Here is a 22,117-nt window from a genome sequence, read left to right as displayed (position 1 = left end):
TCTTAGTCTTATTATAGCTAAATGAAAATCTTCCGGTGGTCTTCCTTATAACGTATTCACTCAACAATATTAATCTACAGTTTGGCCTACAATCAGTTATCACTCTGCTATCTGTGGTTATCGTTCTTACTGTACAAATGCCGTGCAGTATCGTGCCATGCGTTTCTATTTGCCAAATGTTGCTGTCTCAGGTGAAATGGGATGGATACCCCCGGAAATCAGACAGTGGAAATCCATTGCTATTTATTGGGCAAGATTATCTAATATGTCTTATTTGACTTTGTAAGACAAATTGTTTCATTTTCGCTTTCATTATTGTATGGTTTATTTCTTATTGAAAATTTAAGGTGAGATCAGAGGTGATAATCAAAATTGTATTATGTAATATAGTCTTTAACTGTACTGTGCCATATGTGACTAAGTTACATAACTCTAAGATTGTATAAAGCTGTTTTAACTGATGTCCAGTTTTTAGTGGAGACTATATAACCTTATGATAATTGGAAGAGAGGTAACTCTGAAGTTCATGTTACAGTTTCTGTAATTTGAATTCAGGGGTTAGCTCCCTTTAATTTCACAATAATTGTATGATGATTCTTGTATTTATATCATACTCTAGTCTCGATACTTTCGAGTGGCAGCATATTATTTTTATTATTATGCTTATGTCATATTGTATGTTGTGATTGTATATATGCTGATGAGATTTTTATAAACTAATAAACCACCACATGATAGAAGTTTGTGATATGGTAAAGCAGGTCAGCGTGTGTTGTGTACAGAATGCACTTGTAAGACCAAATGGTAAAGGAGGCCAGCTTGTGTTGTTTGCAGAATTCACATGTTGAATTACATGGTTAAGCAGGTCAGCTTGTGTTGTGTGCAAAATGCACTTTTAAGATCACCTGGTAAAGCAGGTCCGATTGTATTGTGTGCAGAATGCACTTGTACGACCAGATGGTAAAGCAGGCCAGCTTGTGTTGTGTGAAGAATTCACTTGTAAAATCACATGTTAAAGCAGGTCAGCTTGTGTTGTGTGCAGAATGCACCTGTACAATCACGTGGTAAAGCAGGCCAGCTTATGTTGTGTGCAAAATGCACTTGTACGACCAGATGGTAAAGCAGGCCAGCTTATGTTGTGTGCAGAATTCACTTGTAAAATCACATGGTTAAGCAGGTCAGCTTGTGTTGTGTACAGAATGCACTTGTACGATCACATAGGAAAGCAGGTCAGAATGTGTTGCGTGCAGAAGTCACTTTAAGATCACATAGTTACTCAGGTCAGCTTGTGCTGTGTGGAGAATGCACTTGTAAGATCACAGGGTAAAGCAGGTCAGCTTGTGTTGTGTGCAAAATGCACTTGTAAGATCACATGGTAAAGCAGATCGGCATGTGCTGTGTGGAGAATGCACTTGTAAGATCACGTGGGAAAGCAGGTCAGCTTGTAGTGTGTGCAGATTGCACTTGTAGCATCACATGGTAAAGTAGGTCAGCTTATTATGTGTGGAGAATGCACTTGTAAGATCCCGTAGTAAAGCAAGTCCAATTTTGCTGTGTGCAGGATGCACTTGTAAGACCAGAGGGTAAAGCAAGTCATCTTGTGCTTTGTGGATAATGCACTTGTTAGATCACATGGTAAAGCAGGTCAGCTTGTATTTAGTGCAGAATGCACTTGTAATATCACTTGGTAAAGCAGGTAAGCCTGTGTTGTGTTCGGAATGCACTTGTTAGATCACATGGTAAAGCAGGTCAGCTTGTATTGTGTGCAGAATGCACTTATAAGATCACGTGGTAAAGCAGGTAAGCCTGTGTTGTGTGCAGAATGCACTTATAAGATCACATGGTAAAGCAGGTCAGCTTGTATTGTGTGCAGAATGCACTTATAAGATCACGTGGTAAAGCAGGTCAGCTTGTGTTGTGTGCAGAATGCACTTAAAAGATCACGTGGTAAAGCAGGTCAGCTTGTGTTGTGTGCAGAATGCACTAATAAGATCACGTGGTAAAGCAGGTAAGCCTGTGTTGGGTGGAGAATGCACGTGTAAGATCACATGGTAAAAGCAGGATTCGTATTCACCAATAATAAACTCAAATTTGAACTCAAACTCAGACTTTGACTAAGACTTAGACTTACTTAAGACAGACTTAGGATTCGTATTCGCGAATATTTGAAATATAATTAAATAATTTTGTTTTTTATGACGTCATGACTAAGCGCACTTTCTATAAGAGAAAACGCGCAAAATAGCGTCACAAATAGCAGGAGTGATTATTCAATTATCTGACCAAGATGGATGAAACAGAATTGAAGCGACAGACGGCTCCAGATTGGACCGAGCCAGCAGAGATTGCCCCCAATGCGCTAATACGGGACAACTGGAGCCTGCTATTTGAGGGTGTTGGGGCCGAAAAATAACGTTTATAAGAAAAAAATAAATGGGAAGAGATAGCGGACAAGATATCAATGTAAGTTATTAGTTATTTTCGTATATGCCTCATATTTGTAATATTTTATTTAACAGCATATGATTCGATTTGATACCGATATCTTTTTTACTAACGTTACATAATGCACAATGAAAATAAGGGAAATAACCACATAACACTAACTACTAACATATTGCGGATGTGATCGTGGAGTGTGTTTTAAGTTTCAAATAATATTATGATTAATTGTACAGTTACACGTTTCTGTGTGTCCAGAATTTGCTAACGTGAATTGCTATTTAAGTAATTAAAATGGATTCATGTGTGCTATCACGGATAAATGTACCAACTAAGAAGGTATTGTATTCTCATCTCGTACCCTGTTAGATCCGTACCCATTTATGTGTTAATCGTTTCCGTTTATATTCAGAACATTTATTAATGAACACTTCATTTACTACAAGTTTATATCGATTGCTTTTATCCGGTATGTCGTATATATTTAAGCATATACTTATCGACGGCCATGAAAAGGCATGATGGTAAACAAAAAATGTACAGTAATTCATGCAGTTCCGGTCGTCCTTTCGCATTTTCGCAGCAAATTCAACAATTGCGTTAGACATATTTCTCTTTTTTCGTGGGTGAATGATAATGCTTTTGTTACGAATTAAAAATTATATTCCGATCTAAGTTAATCAATTCCGACACTCATATCTATTTATAGATATGTAAAGGTGTGTGCAATCTGGTATCATCTCAACGAGGATTTTGACTGTCAATTTTGACAGTTTGTGTACAGAGAAGAGACACATTTATACAGTCATTTTTGCACAATGTGGGGTGCAAATAAAAAAAAAAAAATAAAGTAATAGTGTTACAGTTGTATTTCTTACAAGTCAACTGCCTGTTGACATTACACTTTCAATGCTGGGTAATTTTTATTAAGTCCAGTCCATAGCCACGTACAATAATCACAATATTAAAATGCAGCATTGAAAGGTTTAAACAAATATATATATATATATATATATATATATATATATATATATATATATTATATATCACATATTTTGTAGAAAAATAAAGTCTGATGTACATATTATGCACACAAAAGCAGTACTTGTTACAGTGTGCATAAGAATAAGAATAACATAGTGCAAAAAGAGATCATAATATGAAATAAAGTGCAAATAGTATGCTCCAACAGCAGAACATATGCATATGACTTAAATGGTGCAAACGAGATAACAATATGTAATAAAATTTAAATATTATTCACACAACAGCCGTACATCGGCATAGAATAAAGTGGTGCAAATACACTGAACTCCTTACAACCTTACACCAACTTGCATCATGTAGTAGATGACTTTCCAAAAGCCTTGTGACACAAGGAGACATTAATTGCTCGATACAATGCGTTAAAATCTCTTTAAATATCATAAAAGAGCTAACCGCATACGAACAGGTTGTGGGCCTTTTCTGCTGTCCAGAGCTTCTCCACAGACGACGTCTAAGAAAACAGAAACAGAACTGTTCTTAGACGCTTGTCTTATGGAGGTTTTCTTTTACTTTTACGTCTATCAAAAAGCTTGTCCAACTTGAAGACCTTTCCCTGTGGAAATGCTTCCTTTGCTTCCTTTGGAAATGCTTCCTTTGCCATATTTCTGAAATGTAGAGAAATGTAGAGATGACGCTTTGATCAAAACCTCAACAAGAGCTATCACTTGATGTGAATAATATTACCATACAGTACCTTGCCACAGCAAAATTGTAACTTAACTTATATGTTGGCCACTTTGAATTTCAACCTAAAGCAACAATGGCTACCAGTTCAGTTTGAAGTGAATTCATAAAAAATTGACGGGCCAATGCAGACTATGGTATTGCATATTAGTATAAAAGTTCACGCCACTCTGTTGAAAGGCCACCGAGATAAATCAAATTCAACTTGTGTCTACAGACACAATACCAACAGACAAACTCACCGACCCATGCTGATCAAATAGAGCCACCATATTCATCATATCTGGGCTAAAATGATAACACTCAAACCCTATTGTGCTATTCAAAATAATTCTTGTAGCACAATGTAATCATATGAGCTAAAACCACATAACTGTATTTAGTTTTATAACCATCATGGTTTAATAACATTGTTTATTATATACCTGTTTAATGCTTTTAACAAAATACAGGTTGTATCAATCGTTGAAATAAAAAATCCCGTATTACACTACTCGCTGTTTCCAATTCCGTATCACCATACTAGCCGGACTTCTTCGACCCATTTAATGACGTCACATTACGCGCACCGAAAATAGAAATATTTTATATTACGAAATATATTACGTAGTACATCGTGAGACTTCATTTCTGTGACGAAACACAATAGTTTTATCTAAACTCTATGGAATTTAAGGACATGTCGAACGTGGTGTTTTTTAACAGTAAACTATTCGTAAAAAACATCGAACGAATTTAAAACGTATTTTTGAGTGTGTGTTTATCATGCATAAATGTATATTTCGATAGGAATACAATAAAATAGTGTGGTTTAAACTAAGTTTCGATAAAGACATGGAAGAAGTGGAAGTGCATATTGTTTCAACGTTTTTGTTATAAACATCGGATTAAAGTTTTCAACTTTATTGTTATAAACATTGGATTAACGATGGCATAAAGGTAAGCGTGTCAGAAACCTGTGTTTTCCCGGTTCGAATGTTTACACGTTAATTTACATAAACTATATTCATACGCGTCTTAAATAAACTATGGCGTACCGTTTTAGTCATTGTTTTGTCAGTTTTGTTTAAGTAAAAACTACAATGTTTAACTGTTTTTGTTAGTTGTTGTATATAATAAAAGAAAAATTACGCTAGTCAATTGTTCCAAGAGTTTGTATCACTCTCGTGGTTTGTGCTATTTCGCATCACACTCGAGGCTCCGCTTCTCGTGTGATACGTCATCACACAAGCCACTCGAGTGATACAAACTCTTAGAACAATTGACTAGCGTAATATTCCGTATATATGTTTACATTTTGTTAAAGGCAAACTATTACCCTTGATATGTTTTATGTTCATTTAGAATTACATGAGAATAATATTCATTTAAATCCATAGTTAAGATATGTATGTAACTGTACTCTAGTTTTATAAAGTTCACATCTAGGATAAAGACAGCATTTGTAATGAAATTTAAAGAATAATTATAACTTGTATGTGTATCCTTATGAGATGCACATTATATGTGAACACATTTCCGCTGTATAATTATTTAATTGATGTTAGGAATTAATTACGCACTTCACAGATTTTGCAACTTTACAGCGGGACTACATTGAGGTGATCTTTTGCTCTGCTTTCCTATGGATGGCTATTTGCAAATATAAATGATATACCAAGGGTTTAACCAAATATTTTATGAATATAAAAATCCAACAATGTATTTGAAATCATTTTCTAACTTTATCTTTATAGTAATAATTTGTAATCGGGATATATTCTGCAAATATGTTCTGAGACAGCATATATAACAGTACAGGTATAGTCAAAAGAAGTATATAATTGAGATCCATGACTCATTTGAATAAACATAACATCAGGTTTGGATGCAAAGGAAGGAGTTCACAGTATTGTCAGATATATTGAAATGATACCAGTTTGTCTTCCCTTGGTCAGTTCATTTATTTACATAAAAAACGGGGGAAACTATTATGAATAAATTTAATTACAATATATATGCTGTGCATGTAAACAAAGATTTATAACCAAAAGTAGGCAGTGCACAGCAGAATAAATATGTAAAACATGCATGTAATACGCGTGTCGAAGTTACGGTAACGTGTATACGGCCCCCGACTTATGCGTCAAGTGAACCGGAAGTGATCACCTAGTGACCTTTACAAAATGACATTTCTCTACTTTAAATGAAAGTGGAAAGTCATATTGAAGACTTTAGGACATAAAATATACAAAATTTCACTCAAAAACACCAACCATTCTAGTATTTTGAACCACATAATAACACAATAATTACCTCCAACTTTTCACCCTTCCAAAAAAACGTGAACGGAAATCGCTTGTTCTGAAACCTCGTTATGGAACTATAAGCGCTTTATGACCAAGAGTTGAACCAATGTTTGCGAACGTACCATATATTTAAGATTTATAACATAATTTATTAGTTTCGTATTGAATTTATTTATCGCCTTTTTTTTTAAATACGCTAATTTATAGTTTTGTTGTTGTTGTTAAAGCATTTACATTGTCGGTGTTTAGTCTGGAGGCGATCTTTGCTCTGATGTTGATGATTAATTATTAACCTGTATTACTTCAAATAAATGTATAAAGAATCGATATTGGTACTCAATATGATATATTTTCATAATTAATTTGTTGCTCAATGTTATTTTCGGAATTTCTGATCGATTGGTTAACTAAGAACATGCGTGTATGTATATATTTTGTGTTACTGCAACCAGTTCTTTTGCCAACCAGCCAACTGGTCCATACGCGTTGACTTAAAACCAGTATAACTTTAAAACCGCAAGTGATATGAAGTTAATTTTATCTTTAACGACAAGTAACTAATGTTCAGTAAAGTGGAAACGATCTTACATCCTAAAACACTATAAATGGATGATATAAGTGGTAAAAAATAATACCTGTTACGTCAAGATGCACATCCTTGTGTAAATGGAGTCACCAATCAATATGTTTAGTCTGGGTTTATATAGATAATACAATCAAATCATGGAAGTATAAGTAGTATCTTGTTCTTTTAAGCTTATCTTTACATACGTGAAGGATGTCAAACGAAACTAACGACCCCGTTGGTCCTTGCTGTACTGATAGATACTTGTAAATCGAGTGTTACTTCGGTGTAAACCATCATATTATGATGTCAAATAACTCTGGCTAAGTCACAGATCCGAGTAATTTAGGATACCGCCCTGCCTGTGTTAGAACTGATAAAACACTAAACAAAGCCAAACTTGTAAAACATGTTTCTTTCGTTAAGCAAAACCAACACATTAGATAATGGTGCGTTCAAACATAGTTCATTATTTCATGCAATTATTAATCTGAATATTTTCAAACTCGCTTAATATCCTAAAACAAGTTATTTCAAACCTTTTGAACAGGATACCTTCTACAAAACGCAAATAAGATATCAGACAAACTCAATAAACTGTTCTTAGGTCAACACATTGACTAGGTCGGTTTGTTCACCTAAGCCAAACGTATACTGTTAAACATATATGTACTATTATCCGTGTTTTACATAACTTCAGTTATACTTTAAAATTTATGATTTTTATCATCGAATGTGAATGAAAATAAATATCACAATACAAAACTAATATGTACTTAGCTTTGCTTTATGGTTGCTCCCATGCTCCAATGCACCTCTTACAACCTTTCATAAAAAATAACTGACAGCAGCACAGTCGGTACATTGATAATTACAATAACATTTCTTGCATCTAGATTTTCATGATTCATAATATGTTTTTGTTGTTTTCTTTAATTTAATTTTTTTAATTCCTTGCACAAGAAATAGTAAGGCTACTTTATGGCTTTATTTTAAATCGTTACAATAGTGAACTTGTCGATGTTTATTCTTGAGACCACCTTTAATATGATGCAAATTACTTACTCGTTTTTTTTTGTAAATATTAAATTATTTATTGATATATGCAATATTGGTACTGAATATGATATCCGTTAATTACAATTTAGGTGGTTTAATGTTTGTTTTGTATTTTTGTATCGAGGTATTGAAAAAACGCATGTATGTATGCATATGTTTTAAGAAAATGTTAACAGTGCATTTGCAAACCAGTCAGTGCTCATGCGGAAAAAAATGTCGATTGTAAACAATAACAATCATCTGGTGTACATATTTACTTACGTATCTATACAAATAATTTTTGTTGTAGTTTTGAATAGGAAAACTATTTTCAATTTTCACATTTAATTGGAACAGTAAAATGAAATACCATTAAATTAACTATTCAAGACAAGTTTTACCTGACAATAACTATTAAATGACTGGTGCACATTTGTCTCTTTAAAACGCATTGAAATAACATTCTGCTTTACTTGGTTGGGATATCGAACAACGAGTAGCTAGAAAACAGCTTTAGATATGTGAAGATACGTGTTATGTTTAATGTATATTATGATGTGGTTAATTGTATATGTGTTATATAGAAAAATAGTAACCTTTCCTTTTATTGTATTTTAACAATCGTAAAAACACACAAAACAACACTCAACTCATGGTTCGAAAGTCCATTATACAATAATGAAATAAAGTAGGACTTCCAGATATTATGACTGGAACTTCCAAAATTTAAGTCATGGAAGAAATGAATACCAATTTTTAAAAGCTAGTGGAAGCGCTGGCCCATGATATATCCGATGAATTCAAAACTGGGTCATGTGGCGTCCAAACTAGGTCACTAGGTATAAAGGAAAATGTTGTGAACATTATAAAAGTTACGTTTGTTTGCGCAATCTTCATGAAACTTCCTGTAAACCTTTGTTTCATGATTTCTCAAACGAGTGAAATATGTTTCCGGTCCATTGCAAAACATGGCCGCCATGAGGCGTGGCAATTATACTTATGTGGCTAAAGTAAAACCATTTGAACACTAAAGAAGTCACATGCGTTAACCTACTCATCGTGAAACTTGCTCAGAGCATTAACAATTTGTATATATCTTGGCTGAGTTCGAAAATGATAGTTGGTTGTTTTAGAACCTGGAAGTCAGGAGTTGGGATAATTTTCATTATACGTCTAATTTGAAACCTTGTGAAACCTACCTGCTAAGAACAGTTATGCTCCTTGGGGTCTCTGGTGAGCGCCTTAGGCCTTTGGCCCCTTTATACTTATTTAACATTCACCCTCTTCAGACTGCCAAAGGAAGTTTTGTTAAGTTTTTAATACCAAGCCATTCCTGCACACTTCAAGCAATACTTGGGAACTGTGAGTGTTCTTCTTAACAAAGAATGTAACAGACAGACGGTATGTTGATAGTTAGAAGTGTTCTAGCAAATCTTAGTGATTTCATATGCACATACACAACTTAAACTATACTATTATTGTGACTATGTACTTAAATAAGTATGTTTATTATCCTATGAATACTCCTGTCCAGATAAAGAGTTTTTGTAGAAGATTCAATTAATGCACTTATTATTGTTACACTACGCACAAGATGCTATGCAAAGTATTTGAAATCGACTGACATTCATATTTTAGTTATATCCTATCATAGAACACCGTTAGCTATGTTTTACCCATCTTGATAACAAGAAGAACTTGCATATCACTGCATACAAATTGTTATCACTATATTCCAATTCTTAAAACATCTCGATATTTATAGTTAATTCATCTTTGCCTTATTACTAGTAAATTTGCTTTCAAATTCGTGTTGGTCCGAAGTATAGCAGCAATTAAGTTGGTTTTAAATGGGTATATTGACGGTTATTTCCTTTAATGTAGGCATTTATCAGAACAATGCATGTTCCCTCTTCTTCAGTTCATATATATCTATTAACAATGTTATATTGATGACATAGTGAAGAAACAATAATTTGTTTCGATCATATCTCTAGAAGGCTTCGAACTTACGCCAGCTAAAATCGCACACATCAATGAGAAATTTAGTAGGCTAAAGTCTCTTTATCGACAAAGAGCATGCGTATAGTGGTACATCATCTACATATATTTCATAAAGATATCACTTCTACTAATTTTGGCGCCTGCTTAAGTGTCCCCGATGACTCCTTTTTACAATAATAATAATAATAAATATTTGATTGAGCGTTTACAAAAATGATATATACAGTTTTGCATGTATTTTCCAGCCATTTAGTTATAATAAATATGTATGAAGGAGATAATCAATCTGATTTTTGAAAATAGTATTACTTATCATTTTTTATATGCTCATTTTAAATCGAATTTCAATATAAAAAACCAAGAATTAAACATCAGACTCATGTGATAATCAAAAACATGCGTATTAATAATAGTACAACATTAATTCAAAATTGACACTTATGATCAGTATCAATGGTATAAAATAAGTCATAATTCTCAAATGAGGTCATGCACTTAATTTTAGGAGTTATCAAGTATTACAAAATAATGCACAGTATTATAATCTCAAATAATAGATAAGTATTCAGAAAAGCTATACACAATCGCATTATTAACAATCATATCGTAATCTAGTAGAAATTCAAAAATAGTCGAAATAATGTCGCCAAGAAAGTTACATATTCAAAATTTGCAGGACGATCAAAGCGCGCGTCACGGTGGAAACATTAGAAATAAAATGAATGATAATAATAATGTGTTTAATTTAGAAATGTGTGCAGTACTTGTTTAGTTTTACTTTCGAATTAAATTTACGTTATGGTAAATCAGGCTTAAGGTAATGCAAAGCAGACACGTTCAGTATTCACAACACAATAATATGTGATGAATAATCTGACAATTATCTGACAGGAATGATTGTTTTTTAGCACAGGCTTATCTGGGACGACACTTTACGCACACGCATTAAACCCTTTTTCACAGAGCACGTCCCATATATAGTCAACAGTTAGTTTCAGTCTAACGATCATGTCCTTTTCCTTCTGATAAATTTGGATGCGAAATCTGCTCAGGGAATGTTCCGGTATCGCGCCAATCTATTGACATAATGAATCATAGGAGGCAAGAGTCGTACTCTCAAGATTGTCTTGGTATGTCGAGCAATTTGCACGTGTGCATCTTTTTAAAATCGTCTTAATGATATCGATAGGAATGTAAAGTAGCACATGCAGTAGTTTCTGAACTACATACTTTGCACATTGCGTCCGCCTAAGATCAACAGATTGGTTTATCAGGATGGCAAAGGAACACTCTTTTGAGAGAGATAAGTGCGTTTAACTTAAAAACAATTAAGAATATGATGGTTTCAATATGAGCCATGTTTTAAGAAAACTGGGCTTAATGCATGTTCTTTAAGTGTCATCCCATATTAGCCCGTGCAGTCCGCACAGGCTAATCAGGGACGACACTTTCCGCCTTGACTTGATTTTCGGTAAGGAGGGACTTTCTTGAAACTAAAAACACATACAAGCGGAAAGTGTCGTCCCTGATTAACCTGTGCGGACTGCACAGGCTAATCTGGGATGACACTTTACGCACATGCATTAAGCCCAGTTTTCTCAGAACGCGACACATATAATTGCGTCCGCCTTCAGATCATTTTTTGTCAAGTCGCATTAAAGTTCAAAAAGGATACAATGTTGAATACTAAGTGAAATCAAATAGTTGAAATCTGTTTGGTATACAACCATCGGGTCATATAATTCCACTTAGGCACAGTGAAGGATGATTGCAATCGAAAAACAATGTTTTTAAAACTAAATAAGTTTAGGTTCATTCTCCGTGTGGCAAAAAGATTCTGATTCACTTATCTGTCTATAGCATCATAGAACAAAACCAGTGTTGTAAAACTTAGCAATACAAACGCAAACATGATACTGTCAACTTAATCCATTTATGCCTAGTGGACTCTCCCATCATTCTAAATTGGGTAAATTTATTTCCAAAATAAGGGATGTCTAGTATATGTATTTTTATATTTAGAATATTTCTTACAGATATTCATAAGCAAACAGCGTATACCCTGATGAGACGCCGCATCATGCGGCGTCTCATCTGGGTCTACGCTGTTTGCCAATGCCTTTTTTCTAGACGCAAGGCATAAATGGGTTAAACATTCTGATTAAGTTTTCATTAAGATTGAATCATGCATGTTCCTTATAGAGTGGTAACAATTCCTTTTCTTTTATTTATCCTGGTCAACTAGTTTTCTTTAACGCACGTATTCACGATTCAAATCTGGCCTAAATATTATCAAGATAAACATTCTGACCAAGTTTCATCAAGATGGGATGAAAATTGATGAATATCTTTGTTGTAATAAGCTAAAACTTAAAAACGCCCATTACACGACGTAAGATGCCGGACGTACGGTGACCACAATAGCTCACCATGAGCACACCCTGCTAATGTGAGCTAAAACATTTGAAGGCTTTGGTATTTGCCATGGTCAGAAATTTTCTCGCCAACAAAACTCTTAGCAAACTCTTTACAATATTGCAGTTTTTTAAGATAGGCGCCTTAAAGCATGTTTAATTGAACTTAATTGTGAATGATCTGCTTGATAAGAGACAACTATAAACACGTTCATCTATGGGATAATGCGATGGTTAATGCATCGACAAAACAATTGGTCGAATTGACACCTATCATATACATTTGAGACCAAAATGTTGGTGTCCTAGAGCGTTGGTACTTACGCATGTATAGTACTTAATACGCTTATTAAAAATACTTTAAGGAACAGGTAGTGAGATAGAAAAAACATTTAGAAATGTTATTAATTCAAATACTAATACATTCTAATATTCGTTGCCATCCTTGGTGAAGGACCAAGTAATTAAAACACCGACCTACTCTTGCTCTATATTATACACACAACGCAAACAACGCACGCACGCACACATTCACGCACGCACACACGCTCGCACGCACGCACGCACATACACACACTCACATGCGAACACGCATGCGCACACACGCACACTCTCACACACACTCACATACATACTTCTCTATGGTGCAGACTGAGAACACATGATTTTCGCCCACCACTGGCGACACCACTTTGTCAGCATCATATGACCTTCAACATTTTTTACATATATAAAGTTGTTGATTTCCAACCTATCCAGCTATTTATTTTTAGACTAAACAATAAGGATAAAACATGAAATTTTACAGCTAAATTGGGATAGTTGCTTGATACACTTCACACTGAGGACAGACCTATTACTGAGGACAAACCAACCACTGAGGGCAACTTACACACAGCCGGTAGGGAATTCGCCCACCATTTTCTGAGGACATCACACAAAAATATATTGAAAGTTTTTTAAAAAATGTCTTTATATGAAACTTTATTATTTATCACTGCCTGTTATGGTATTTTTATAATAAATAATATTATTCTTTTATATTTGACAACTTAGACTTCTCAAACATATCGGATATTTAAGTACATGCACTTTTATTTGTTTCCAACTCGACAAATCTTTACCACTGATGACTTACACACCGCTGTTTGGGGACATAATACACAGTTTTTATTATATTGCTCCTCTTTCATATCAAACCTGTGTGTTTTTAATTGTTATATTAATAATCTTTATCCAAACGTGGTAAGTTGCTAATATAGTAATGAATTTCACATAATCATAGTTGATGATGATATTGTTTTGCTTAAGTCCTATGTGAACAACATAATTTCAATTTATCAGGGCTTAATAAAATAAATTAATAATATAAGCTTAATCCTGTTCCTAAAAACAATGTTTCAGAACCCAGCATCATATAGACTAAGTACACATTCCAAATCCTGGCAAATCATCTCTAAAAGCGGCAATGATTTTTAGTTTCAAATGAACGATTACATTTATTACATATTATATTGGATGCAAAAGCAAAATATGTTATGTTCCGTATAAACGAAAACACTAGTCAACACAAACTGTCCCATCTATATGCTACAGTTAGGGTTTTGCCACTTTATTTATCGGTCGTGCGTTAAATATAATTTATTAAAACAGAATATGTTTAAGTAATCTTCGGCGAATATCAGTAAGTAAATTTGCAATGTACTTTATTAATATGTTGATGTAAGCACAAATAGTCTGGTAGTAAACTGTTATTTTTAACATAGCCATTTATCATTTATATCCTTTTCAAATTGCAAAAAAATGTTATATAAAGGGATGCATTGTTATTGTTGTAATCGTTACAGTGCATTTTACATGGTATATAAAATGGTTATCTTATCTGTGACATTGAACTTGCTGTAGGTAAAGTTGTTTCAATTTTTATAACACTAGGACAGAGACTCTGTTTACAGGCAGTTTCTTCTGTTATTATTAATGACTTTTAAAACATCAGAAATGGGATTTCCTTTGTTCATTTTATGCCACGTTTCGAAGAAGAAGGGGTTTATTGTTTTACTGGATGTCAGTCGGTCTGTCTGTCCGTCGGTAGTCCAGTTCTTTGTCGATCAATTACTCGTAAACGAATTGACCGATTGGCTTGATACTTCACATGTGCGTTGGCCATGGACAGTAGATGACCCCTAATTAAATTGGCGCCACTAGGTCAAAGGTCAAGGTTACTATCACACTAAGTGTGAAAATCATTTCCGATCAATAATCGTCAACCAATTGACCGATTGGCTGGATACTTCACAAATGCATTAACCCTGGGTAGTAGATGACCCCTATTGAAATTGGGGTCACTAGGTAAAGGGTCAAGCTATCTTTTACACTAAGTGTGAAAATTGTTTCTGATCTCGTCAATGAATTGACCCATTGGCTAGAAACTTCACATGTGCATTGGTCTTGGACAGTAGATGACCCCTATTGAAATCGGGGTCACAATGTCAAAGGACAAGGTCACTATCACACTAAGTGTATAAATTGTTTCCGCTCAATAACTCGTCAACAAATTGACCGATTGGCTTGATACGTCACATGAGCATTTGGCCTTGGACAGTAGATTACCCCTATGGGGTCACTAGGTCAAAGGTCAAGGTATCTGTTACACATTAAGAGTTAAATCTTTTCCGATCAATATCTCGTAAAGTGTTTCACCGATTGGCTTGATACTTTTCATTTGCGTTGTCCTTGGACAGAAGATGACCCCTATTGAAATTGGGGTCAAAGGTCAAAGGTCAAGGTCACTGTTACACACTAAGTGTGAAATCGTTTCCGATCAATAACTCGTCAACTGATTCACCGATTTGCTTCATACTTCTCAAATGCATTGGCCTTTGACAGTAGATGACCCCCATCGAAATTCAGTCACTAGGTCGAAGGTCATGGTCACTAGCACAATAAGTGGGAAACGCGTTTCTGATCAATAACTCGTCAACGAATTGACTGATTTGCTTGATACTTCTCATGCACATTTGCCTTGGACAGAGATGACCCCTTACAAAATTGGGCTCACTAGGTCAAAGGTCAAGGTTACTTTCACAATAATTGTGAAAAAAAATTCCGATCAATAACCCATCAACGAATTGACCGATTGACTCTATACTTCCAATGCGCATTGGCCTTAGACAGAAGATGACCCCTATTGAAATTGTGGTTACTAGTTCAAAGCCCTGTTGTTTTTTTTGGAGGGGAGCATATATCTCCGACCGCGGAACTCTTGTTATTGATTTGTTTTGCGACTCCGAAAACGCAATTGGCGTCATTTAAAGGTACTGTATATTCTGACTGTATTTACAAAGCCTTTATACCATATGCTCAACACTTTGTTGAAAACCTTAACTTGCGTTAACACCGTTGACGACTGATATTTCAAATAGATACGCGAATGTGACAGTTATAACATGACGCATAGCTCATGTAAAATTTGTGCATCGCCAAAGAACGCGATGTAAATGAGGATAATCATTTTTTTTAATGGTCTACATTGCGCAGTTGAAGAAAACATATAAAATACATTATCAGAATATGAAATGTATTTTTCCTCAAATCGTCGCAATAGGCTGTCCCTGGTGTTTGATCACTGTCCCAGCGGATCTGTTCGACATGACAAGTCTTGCTATTTGTTCTCTAATCTTCTTGCCAACTGGCCAGAATCAATGGTGAAACATTTAACACCATTAAATAATCGGGTGTGTTGTTGATTTTACGGAATACTAGGTGCAGTTGGAGTGTAATTAATGGTTCCAATACGAGATTAAATAACGTGCTTTAGATTTGTTTATACAAGAATGTGTTAATGCTTTGTATCGTTGTTGTATTTATAATATATAAATTTCTTGTCTTTGACAGGTTTACTTCCAAGCGTATGGCGCCCATCTCGCGTTTATTGAATCGGATCGAGAACAGAAATTAATTCAAGCACAAGCTCTTTCCGCGATGGGTATGTGCAGGATTCTTGACCCTTGTTTCGTTGTTGAATCCCGACGTGTATAACTTACATACTTCTAACTGTAGCTGCACTGTAACTGGATGTCTGCATTTTAAAACATTTGTGTTCAGTATAAAATGCACTTCCTTCTTGAATAGTACCGGTATATAACTGACAGTGTTTTGTTTAACACACACAGCACTTAATTTACAAACCAACTATTATTATGTAAATCGTAACATACCTTATGATAATTGTGTATGGTCGATACGAACACAAAGTATACGTGCTTTAATATATATGCTTTATCAGTGTGTAAATGCTTCCTCATGTATTTACAGTCCGTTCGATCATTTGCTGGTGTGTGTTTTATCATTGAATACAAATTAATTATCAACTTGTTATATATACATCACAACATTTATAAACCGCAATCCATTTGTTTTGGAACTTGATTACTAAACATATAATTTCAATATTGTTCAACAGGATCCCAGACGGACCCATTAAAGTTCTACTGGCTAGGTGGGACAGATGCCGTGTCTAAGGGCGAATGTTACTGCACAAACATAGTAGAACTAATCACGGTAAGAACGTGAGTAGAATTTAACACAGTCAGGTAAGGACGTGAGTAGAACCAATCACAGTAAGAACGTGAGCAGAGCCAATCACGGTAAGGTAACACAGTGAGTAGAACCAATCGCGGTAATGACGTAAGCATAGCCAATCACTGTAAAATAATTACGTGAGTAGAACCAATAATGATAAAGACGTGCGTAAACACAATCACGGTAAGGACGTTAGTAGAACCAATAACGATAAGGACGTGAACAGAGCCAATTACGGTGAGGCAGTGGGCAGAACCTATCACGGAAAGGAAGTAGAACCACCAATCACGGTAAGGGGGGCAGCAGTACCAATCACGGTAAGGGCGTGAGCAGAACCAATCACGGGAAGATAATGACGTGAGTAGAACCAATTACGGTAAGATAATGACGTGAGTAGAACCAATCCCTCTAAGGGCGTGAGCAGAACCAATCATGGTTAGTGATGACGTGAGCATAAGCGAATCTTCGTCTCAAAGTCAAGTCATGTTCCAAGAACTTTTACCCCAGTGTAACTATACAACTGTTCACAGATAATTGTCCTCTGATTTTAAACGTGCAACTTAACTACGTATAAAATGTACACGTGATGTTCATCCACAAAAATGTATTGTGGTAATTATAAACAACGAAATAAATGGTATTTGTAGGGCATCGTTTACTATTTGAAACCGCATTGGAAGGAAAATACTATTAAATAATGCGACTCGAAACCAAATTGAATGCTTTGTCATCAAATTTTATATATATATATATATATATATATATATATATATATATATATATATATATATATATATATATATATATATATATATATATTTATTTATTTATTTATTTATTTATTTATTTATTTTATTTTTTTAAATATTGTTAAGAGTGAAAGGATTAATGTTTATTTCAATTAAAGATAGTTTGGTGCAATTGTGTACTTTTTACATTGGGCCTTGTTCTGTGAAAAGGGGGTTTAATGCATGTGCGTAAAGTTTCGTCCCAGATTAGCCTGTGCAGTCTACACAGGCTAATCAGGAACGACACCTTCCGCCTAAACTTGATTTTTGCTAAGAAGAGATTTATTTTCTTTAAACGAAATATGTCATAAAAGCGAATAGTGTCGTCCCTGATTAGCAGCTGCTTTGTTTTAAACGCGGAGAGCTTAAATAAAGAGTGCATAACATAATATCATTAAATATACCGACATTACATTGCATATATTAATCCCAAGTGTTAAAACTTCAATAATACAAATGCACAGTTCGTTGCATTATCAATTGATGACTTAAAAAAATCAGAATTTAAAAAAAGAAAAGGAAATAATTAAAGTAAATATGTTTAATTAAACTTGGTTTAATCGAGTTCGAATACTTGACTTTTAATTGGTGTTATTATATAGCTCGTATAAGGTTTCTGATAGAGTCAATGAGTGAACACGAAAACTTACTCTAGACAACATACGCTTTAAATAGCATCGGTTCATGTTTGCGTCCTGTATGGTAAACAAAATACTCGAACTGAAAAGATACAATACTCGAGTGTTGTCCGGACATGTTTACTTCGATTTTGTTTAGGCAGCATAATTTTTTGCATATGCATCAAGCGCGCAGCTCACCCGCGAGAGCCCAACATATACAAGTAGCGCAGATGAAAAACGCCGCACTCTGGACGACAACCAAGACGTTGTGAATTTCATCACATTCAACTTAACGAACGATATTCGGGAAAATAGGTATGGGCCATTCTTACACCGATACAATATTGCTTGCTTGTTTGCATGCTTACTTTTAAACTTTCTTATTTATTGATTGATTTTTTATAATTTGTTACTTCATTAATTTATTTATGGTTTGGTTTATTAATTTAATTATTTATGCATGTATTCATTCATTCAATCATTCATTCATTATTTCATTCATTATTTCATTTATTTATTTATTTACTTGTTTATTTATTATTTTTTATTTATTATTAATATATGTATTTATTTATTTATTTATTTATTTCAGAATAAGTTAATATAAAAACACTAATAATTATTAAGATGTTTTAGTAGAAGTTATAGAAACATTGAACATGTATAACAGTGATTTCATACTTAAATACTAAACATTATTACATTTCTGTTGCAAGGAATAGTTTCATAAATAAAATAATAGCCAGTATAGAAAACAGTATTAATTATTTTTCACAATATTGTTTTAAAATAGGACAACCAACATGTCAGAGCCATTCCTTATTAAGCATATGTCCAGCGGGAAATTCTTCCATCCAAGAGGCGGATCGGAAAACCCATGCGACGGTACAGAAATTATTTTGTGTAGCCCCATCCATACGCACATGCACTGGAAATTTGTGCGCGTTGAGGGCCAGTGGGGATACATTCAGCACGCGGAGAGTGGCAAGATCATTAATCCGAAGGGAGGTAGTTTGTGTTCTGGGAACGAAACAGAGCTTGTAGTGAACAATGACCGCCAACAGGGAGCGCTGTTTTCCCTCGACGCTTGCAACCATCACTTGGTCCACAAGGGAGGAAAGTGAGTACCACTTGTGCGCATTGACAACATCCTTATCAAGCCGTTGAATCTGTTTTGATTAAATTTGAATTTTATATCAATTTCCATATGAGCCTCGCTCTGTGAAAACGGTGCTAAATACCTTTGCAATAAGCCCGCTTTCCGAGAGCGTGGCTCATACACATGTTCGTGCAATTTGCAGGTTTGCACACCCACAAGGCGGCAGTCCTTGCGCGGGCGAGGAAACAAAAGTGGTCCTTCACAGCGATGTCCATGCAGGCATGAAGTTTGCTTTTGTCTCGCCTTGCAATGCGAATCAAGAAGTCAAAGTGGTCTAAACCGGGTGGAACCAGAGCTCCAGATAAGGATTTTGTCTAAAGGGTTTTTCACCCCCTGATATTATTGTCAATGCGTATTTTACTCCTTTGTTTCAGCCATAAAGGGTTAGGAATATTTAGGGGTATTTTCCATTTCCATAGAAAACGGAAAAAGTAAAAGGCGTGTTTAATCTAGAAATAGTATTATTATTTGTTATTTATATATTTAACTGCAAACAGAATATATTTAAAAAGACAATATGAACAGACTTTCTTTAAAAAATATTCCCGCAAGTTGCTTTAAACGTCCCTTTACGATCCACAAGCATGATGGGCCGCCATTTTTATTACAAGATTATTTTGATTGACTTACTTTTGATTCAAAGGTTACCTTACACTTAAAACTTAACTGGATTATTGTTAAACCGTTTACGCACTTTAATCGATTTAAAATACGTAACAAGATTTGTAAAGCGTTTTGTTACGTACTGGGCCGATTTTTAATGCGTTTTTTTAATTTTTTCAATGCGTAAATACGCAGATACGCCTCTTATCTAGAGCTCTGGGTGGAACAGACCACTGCTGTTAAACGGCTTTGGTGTCAAGTTACCTGTATTTGTTTTGGGCTTATGTTAACAATATTGTTACTCTTTAAATTGCATCAATAAATATCATATACTGACGGTATCACATTAGTTTCAATGACGATTGAACGAGTAGCAAATGTAAGCTAAACAGAAATTACATGTTCTGTTTTTTTTTTAAAGACATTTCATTTGACTTGTGTACTCGCGTTAATGCAAAGTTTTACCAAAATACATTTCAATTATTCCATATAAATCCTTCGTTTCACGTTCGCATCGGTTTATTCTTTCATACTTTTCTAATAATGCTTTATTTTACGCGAACTGTTGTTTTGCCGTCTATGCCTAAGTCTGCTCTCTTGTCTACACTTTCATTTTTAAATCAGTGATTAGCCAAATTTCAACTTCTTAGTTAAACCACATCAAATGTCATATGCTTTAGTTGTTCTCTATTATTAAAGCTAAGCTATTCTTTAATAAAAATTGTATGTATATCCGTTGTTGTTGTTTGTTAATTTGAAGAAAACAAGAACGTGTATTTGATAATTTAAAATTTGCAGTTGCATCAGCTATAGAAAGATCTTTCATATGGTATTTAGTGTTTTAAGCGTATTTCAAGGGTAACTTAAAAAAAAACACACCACTAGCCGAACATTCGCATTGTGAGAAATTTCTAATATATAAATACATAAAAAGATAGATTAAACCTGAGAAAAATATATACTATTTATACTTTATATTAAAGGGGCCTTTTCGCGTTTTGGTAAATTGACAAGAGAAACATATGTGTTATAGTTTACTCGTATTTTCAATACAACACAACATAATTTAATCTTTAATACTCAACAACCTGATAATACTGATACTGACAAATAGTGTCTAATAAATACAAGAATAGTGAGCACACGTCAAAATGATGAACACAAGACTCTTAATATTAAAGTAATTCAACGAAAAAAATGAATGTATTCAGTGTATACCAATGAGCTGTGTTTTGATTGAAGCATCACCTCAAAGTTATACTAACTTAAACGCACATAAACCCTAAAAATCAACGAAAGTTTCGTACAATATTTTGAAAAATAAAGTTAACACATACCAAATCAATGTTCTTTAAAGCAATAGACAAAATATCAACCCTACATATAGCATGGTGACATAGATTTTACATAGATACAAAATGCTTTTTTTATTTATTTTTTGGAAAATATTCCATTTTAATTTCCCGCAACGATATATATTCCTACGACACACAAACACTAACTTGGTACATGAACATGTGTTGAATGTATTGTCCCGCAAAAAAGAGTTTTTTGTGTCTTGTTAAATCTATGTTACCTGACCACATCTAGCGTTGAAAGTTTTGCTTTTGCTATTAGGAATATTGATTTTTTATGTGTTAACTGTATTGTTTCAATTTATTGCACGAAATGTTGGTTGATTTTGGAGTACTTATGCTACTTTAAAGCCTCTATAATGCTCAAAATCAACGAAAATTTCGTAAATTATTTCGTAAAATACCTTAACAATCATTGTTCCTTAAAGCAATAGCCACACTTTCAACGCTAGATGTGCTACGATTACATAGATTTTTGTAGATACAAATTGCTCGTGTTTTTCTTTTTGTGACACAATTAATTCTATTT

The 22,117-nt window shown here is 34.2% G+C and overlaps 1 protein-coding gene and 1 long non-coding RNA gene across 2 annotated transcripts in view; both read left to right on the top strand.

Moving 5' to 3' along the window:
- The first annotated feature begins 2,615 nt into the window (after positions 1-2,615).
- The window catches only part of LOC127873402 (uncharacterized), a 35,750-nt gene continuing 16,248 nt past the window's right edge, over positions 2,616-22,117 (top strand). Inside the window, exons 1-3 of the long non-coding RNA XR_008046132.1 lie at positions 2,616-2,781; positions 16,377-16,467; positions 16,945-17,042. This is a non-coding gene — a long non-coding RNA (uncharacterized LOC127873402). The remainder of the gene's footprint in view (positions 2,782-16,376; positions 16,468-16,944; positions 17,043-22,117) is intronic.
- LOC127873401 (galactose-binding lectin-like) lies at positions 18,620-20,965 on the top strand. Its single transcript, XM_052417253.1, has 3 exons — positions 18,620-18,786; positions 19,265-19,591; positions 19,773-20,965. The coding sequence occupies exons 2-3, from the start codon at positions 19,275-19,277 to the stop codon at positions 19,906-19,908; spliced, it is 453 nt and encodes a 150-aa protein (XP_052273213.1). The 5' UTR covers positions 18,620-18,786; positions 19,265-19,274; the 3' UTR covers positions 19,909-20,965.

This window comes from Dreissena polymorpha, chromosome 3 (assembly GCF_020536995.1).
Source record: "Dreissena polymorpha isolate Duluth1 chromosome 3, UMN_Dpol_1.0, whole genome shotgun sequence".
Lineage (NCBI taxonomy): Eukaryota > Metazoa > Mollusca > Bivalvia > Myida > Dreissenidae > Dreissena > Dreissena polymorpha.
The sequence above is the reverse complement of the archived record's forward strand: the minus strand, read 5'-3'. Positions and strand labels throughout refer to the sequence as shown.

Coding starts and splice junctions, on each gene's coding strand:
- LOC127873401 (XM_052417253.1), top strand. CDS start 19,275: ATGTCAGAGCCATTCCTTATTAAGCATATGTCCAGCGGGAAATTCTTC. Junction 19,592..19,772: donor TTGGTCCACAAGGGAGGAAA/GTGAGTACCACT, acceptor TGCAATTTGCAG/GTTTGCACACCCACAAGGCG.